This window comes from Labeo rohita, unplaced genomic scaffold, assembly GCF_022985175.1.
Source record: "Labeo rohita strain BAU-BD-2019 unplaced genomic scaffold, IGBB_LRoh.1.0 scaffold_2084, whole genome shotgun sequence".
Taxonomy (NCBI): domain Eukaryota; kingdom Metazoa; phylum Chordata; class Actinopteri; order Cypriniformes; family Cyprinidae; genus Labeo; species Labeo rohita.
In genome coordinates this window covers 4,526-10,699 of record NW_026128313.1, presented here as the reverse complement: position 1 = coordinate 10,699, position 6,174 = coordinate 4,526, and the positions used below count along the sequence as shown (strand labels likewise).

General features: G+C 39.1%; 1 protein-coding gene across 1 annotated transcript; it reads right to left on the bottom strand.

The window, feature by feature from the left end:
• Positions 1–1,099: 1,099 nt before the first annotated feature.
• On the bottom strand, positions 1,100–2,027 carry LOC127159342 (uncharacterized; the record flags this gene model as incomplete). Its single annotated transcript, XM_051102197.1, has 3 exons — positions 1,918–2,027; positions 1,422–1,600; positions 1,100–1,151 (listed from the first exon to the last, which is right to left on the bottom strand). Coding segments are annotated over exons 1-3 (309 nt in total), but the record flags the coding sequence as incomplete, so codon positions are not given.
• Between the last annotated feature and the right edge of the window lie 4,147 nt (positions 2,028–6,174).

Below are 6,174 nucleotides of genomic sequence, written 5' to 3'. Positions count from 1 at the left end.
TCTCCTGCAGTTATATCTGATCAAATGAACATTATTAATCTTTTAGCTCTGGTTTAACAAATCTTCCTTTTCTTAGTTTGAACAGCAGCTACACTAATTATGTTCCTATTTGTTCTCTGTTTTTGCCGTGGGATTGACATGGTAACTAGGAATTCACAAGCTCCAGTCTGGATCCAGAACACTTAAGAAGAGATGATGCCAACCCCACAGAGGACTTCAGATGATGCCAACCCTGAAAACATACAGCACTACCGAATTCTGATACTAATTTATAGTGTTCTTTGTTTGATTACGTCATTAATTGATCTTTACCACACATCTCTGCCATATGTACATCAAGCTACTACTACATATATTGTAAAAATGTCAATTTGGTGTAAAGCTGCTTTGCAACGATATGTATCGTGAAAAGCGCTATACAAATAAATTTGAATTGAATTGAAAAAAAAAAAAGTAGAGAGCACATTGTATACTGAAGAATAGGCTTCAGATCATCATCATCTCTAAATATCTTTATTTGCAATTTATCAAGACCAATACCAACCTCTGAGGAGGAATCCATGCCTGCACACAGCAATTTCTACACCTTCTTCATCCAACTTGTTTGCCTGCTTTGAGGTCTCTCTTGCTGCGGTCCAGTGTGATTCCCCACACGTCGCTTTTCCTGCAGTCTAACAAAGTAAACTGTTTCAACATGTCTGTAGTTAATTTAAGGACATTACATAGCAGGGCTGTACACTCAAACACTCCAAGGCACACAGGAGGTTAATTGCAATGGTCTAACTTTATCAGACAATGTGTGGCAACTAATATTATGGATTTTCTGTGCCCTCTGGATTAGAATCTAGCTGTATTTTTTTATCCAGCTCTACAACTTCACTTTGTGAAAATTTGTGAAAGTTCAATTGCATCACTAATCTCAACACCTAATCAAAGACTCCCTCATCCAAACACCTAAGAAGGCTACAGTGTTTCCAACTTTACTTCCAATTACTATAATTGTAAGCAAGTAAGTATAATAAGTAATAAGCCTGAGATACCCTTTGCTCAGCTTGATTGAAAACTTAACAAACAACAAACAAAAAACAAAATTGGACACCTCAGAGTCTTGGGCTAAAAACACTCCATCAAAGAATCCTGGGTCTTCATTCCTACAAAAAAGGTAGTACCTCTGTAGTAACAAGTTTTACATATAAATAATAATAATAATAATAATAAACAACAAGAACAACATCATGTATACGGCACATTTTTTTTAAAACAAGGATACAAAGTCTTAACATAGATATTATACTCAACGGCTACAGTATCGACAGCTTAATTTTAAAGAACAAAATGAGATATATAATATTATTATAATGTTAACAGCAAGTATATACATTAACTACACTGGCTGTTTTTAATGTGCACACAAAACTCACTGGTTTGTTTTCTGGAACTTGTAGAGTTTTCTGTTGCCATCCACTGAAACTGCCACCATTTCAGGGCTACAGGCTGGACAGACAAATGGCTCCTTTCCCAGAAGTTGGTTCACTTCAGTGTTGTAGTACACATATTGCAGAAAGCTCCTCTGAAAAGCATCTGCATTCACTTTGCCAGTCTGAAGTAAACAAATTATGGTATAGCTTTCAATGACAATAAACTACAAAAATCACCACTTTATGTTTTGTCAATGCACCTTTTTAAATCCAAGAAGGATGCAAATGCCAAATGCTGCCTAGTATGGTCTTTAGTTCAGTTCATGTCAGAAACCTGAAATATTACAGCCACTTGTGGACCTTGAACTTCATATGTGCGTATATTTGAATTTACGCCCTGCTTAGACTTGACACTAGTTTTGCCATACTGTCCAGCCTTACAGCTACTTATAATAAAAAAAATTATGAATTTGTCTTTCAGCTTCACATTTTTACTCACTCTTCCAAATTGCTTTGTTCTCTGGTCCAACATTGCTGTGAAGGCTTTCACTGACATTCCTGGAGCTGCAGTCTTCATAGCTTCAAAGGAATGGAACAGATCTTGGTGAAACAGCGTTTGTGCTTGCATGGTGGCAGGCCAGTAACCACTCCTTACAAAGTCACTGACTTCTGGAGCCCATTGCTTTTTGCAATGTTTGCATGTTAGCACTGGAACGTGAAGATTATAACGGCCTGAGAGAACATGAAAGATAAATAAATAACAAGGAACTAAAGTAATGCGTTACATAAATGCTTTTATATGTGATCCTTCCATTTATGCAAACAAATATGATGGATCTACCCACAGAGATTGCAACATCACTAGTGTCACAGGAGCAAATCTTTTGAGGAAAGGCTGTTGGCAGGAAACAATCTGCAAGAGCAAAGGACAATCAGAGCAAGTTCTTGGAAAACATAATGCTTAATTTAAAGCTGCAGTCCGTAAGTTTTGCCTCTTTGTCACCATCTCTGTTTAAAAACCTGCAATTGCAGCTGTGTCTGTGTGCGGAATTAGCCTCCTTGCGTGGCTAGTGCGTCGGCACAGATCCAGCGTGGATGAATCTAATGTTTTGAGGAGTATATCTATGGTGGCTGTCAGTCACCGCATTTTTGTGGATACTGTACTTAGGAATCACAGATTCTAACCTACGAATATATGACTCAAAGTATTTTCACTGTATATTGTCATCTGAAGTAAGTAATAAGTCTGCCATGTTTATTCTGACCAACTGAGGAAAAAAAAAGCATTACCAATGGTGACTAAATCTAAGGTTCAGTTAGCTCACATCACATCAAACTATTATTATTGTTATACTTTATTTTCAAATTATTAATGTTGACAACATCAGCATTCCATGACGATGAGTATAGTGGGCATTAGCATGTAGATTTCAATTTCTGTACAGTCTAAAAGTAGCAGCCGTGCCAACTTCTTTAAGTTCACAGGTGTGACGTAATGACGCAGCAGCATGCTCGAATTTCCCACAAAAACGTACCCGTGCCACTCAAATTAGAAAACATTATTATAAGCTAACTATTGTGAATTGGGATAAAGTAAGGCGAGAGTTTTGAACACTGGCTGGGTATGTATCTTCTCAAATACTGATTCAGAAAATTTTTAACCCAAAAAAGTTACGGACTGCAGCTGTAATCATTTAGTTTGTTAAGGCAAAAAAAAAACGCAAAATCAACTGAAAAAAAGAGAGACACCAACCTGTTCACAGATGATGTGCTTGTCATCATGTAGTTTCACAAACTCTGTTGGGGGAATGTATTTACAGAAGCTATGCATGGTGTTTTGCCTATTGTGCAAAGTGTGGTGTTTATGTATCAACTGATCACACTCTGCACAAAACCACTCTGAGGGCAAACATTCCCCACAACGGACGACTGCTTCTCTCACGTGACAGTGGTTACATTTTATCTGGATGACATTCTCAGCTGACAATAAGTTGGCAAGGTTTTGTGGCCTCGCCTGTTGCCAACACTGTTGGACATCTTTCTGCTTTGACACTATCTGCTTTTAGCAAAATCTTGCCCATCAACACTTTCCTGTAGAAGGTCCTCAAGCCTCTGCATATTAAAATCTTCAAAGAGAGAGAGAGAGAGGAGAGAAAAAAATACAAACATAACAAATCCAACATTGCATTTCCACTGTTTTTAATACAAGGGCAGTTTAATACAGACAGCAGAGAAGGCAGAGGGTGAAAGGATAGTTGGAAAAGGGCAATCAAACCCATAACTCTTAATTCCGTGTAGGTGTCAGCTGTCAGTAGTGTTGCCCACTTAACAGTGAAACTGAACAACCGCCACATGATTTTGCTGAGAAACATTAATGCTGTTGTCTAAAATTTTCTTACTACTGTCATGTGGACAGAGCTTGATGCACCAAATAGTGGCAACTTTAATATTTGTGGCATGTTAAATGACTGTGGAAAAAACATTGTTACACCGCGTCTACACCGGACTCGACAGTCAGGGGCGTAGCACCAAATTCTAGGCCCTATGCACAAGCAGTGGCCATGGGCCCCCGTAAGCTCGAGGTTCACAACAACCTACCAACAAACCTTACTACTAATCTAAGAACTCTGCACTGCCGTGTGCCGCTTCAGCAGAATGAATGCTACTTCAAATGCACCTAGTCAAAAAGCCCGGTGAAGGTGGACTAAACCATTTCATACAAGGGAGAGGGTGCCTGTCCTCAGACACTATATGTACTTGGACACCATTTAATACATCAATCAACTGATGCATTTACCCCAAATATTAGCATTTACATTAGTTAACAACATTTATTGTGATCTTAAAATTATATTTAAAGGAAAATAAAATTTCACTCCTCAGGGGCCCTCCCCCCACTTGGGGCCCTGGTAATTTAGTCCCACTTTTCACCCAACTACGACGCCCCCTGTCGATAGTTGTCGCACCGCAACAGCTAAAGTCTGTCTACACTGGTTGTGACAAAGCGACCATTGAAAATCAACAGAACACAGCAGCAGTTTACCGTCGGGGATTTGTCATGTCGCACCACACCTCATCCAATATAGACGGCATTATAGGTTCTGTTGTGTTTTGTCACGTCCGGTGCAGACACGACTGGCTAGTTACTAAAAAAGGCAAAATTGCAGATATAATGAGACTTCCTTTTTACTTAACTCCTTGTTTTTATATAAAGCATACCTTACAATGAAGAGTTTTTTTAAAGTAGCTTTTCTACTTACCAGTATATTGGTAGCTAGTGCATGAAGTTGTGATGGAGGAACTAGCACATGGAAAAGTACCAGCTGTTTGGAATTAAAAATAACAAAATCACATTAAAACAATTATTTCAAAATTTTTGCCAGATGTACAAAAATAAACACTAAAACCTTTGGCAAATTCACAACATGGAAACTATTAAACCTATCAAAAATGTATTTGGCATAATAATGTAGTTTCCATTATCAATGTGCAAGTATACAGAATATTAAGCACCAGCAGCACTGTCAAACCAGCACCTAGTCTAAATCACACATCATTACTCTTCATTAAATGTATTTGACATTCATTTTATGAGACTGACATGTTTGCTAGTGGTCACACGCTGCCCATCACGGTCCCTCTTCCACCAGGTCACTTCAGACCTTGTGACTTCAGGCTCCTGAATCTGTGACTGCGTTTTATGTTTCTTTATGGACATAGCATGTAATAAAATATAGATGTGTGAAAAATGGGCATTAACTAACTGGAGTTTATTATTACACATTTGTGTATAACAAGAACAAAACTTGCCTGTATCTCTTCAACAAATTCATCCCCGAGCAGAAGAACAGTTTGCTCTTATTTCCACTTGACATTGTACTAAAACAAAAAAAAGTAAAGGTGTCAGATAGATCTGCCTGCAACTCAAAATTTCTGACTAATATAACTGAATGGAAAATTTGGACCACATCAGAGAGGGTAAAGGGTGATTAAAAAGCTAAATTCTCTGGTACAGGACAGTTGTGTCAAACTGTTTGTGTGAGAGCGCCTCCTGCTGGTGTATGAACGAAACACACCGCACCCCCGAGAGATAACATTACCACATTAGCTAAAGACCTTGGCTAAAACAAATTTAGTCTGTTGATTTGTAGTGCTGTCATCAGCCATGTCTAAAAGCTGATGACTTAAGTCACAACATGATAAACAAGGGTTTTATTTATTTCAAACTATACATTAGAGGTTAGTTTAAGCTAATGTTAATGGTAGTTGTGCTAACTGAGCAGCCACTGCTCCACTAACAACCAGGGCTGCCAACTCTCACGCATTCAGCGTGAGACTCACGCAATTGACCCAATTCTCACGCTCTCACGCCACACCCCCCTTTTCTCACGCAGACTTGTGCAGCAGTGAGAAAAAAAAAATCGCGCCGCATGATCTCGCAAAGCAACGCGCAGAGAGACCAGACAGACAGTGTAGTGAGTTTTTTGTGACAATTGTGAGGGAAATACACAATTTATTCCCATAAACTGTGTAGTCAGCCGTTCTACCTCCCATCTGCACCGTGTGAATTGTGAGTTACAGGGCGCCCCGTGTCTCCGTCCAGTTTAGGCTAGTAGCTAATATGCTGTTATAGTTTATATAGAATTAAGTTAGCATTAGCAGAGTTGCAGGGCTGCCAACTTTTGAGTTCAGCCTAGAGTGAGATTTTGGGGGCGGGGCTTGGTTATGGGGGAGAGGCTTATGGAGGGGCGTGGCT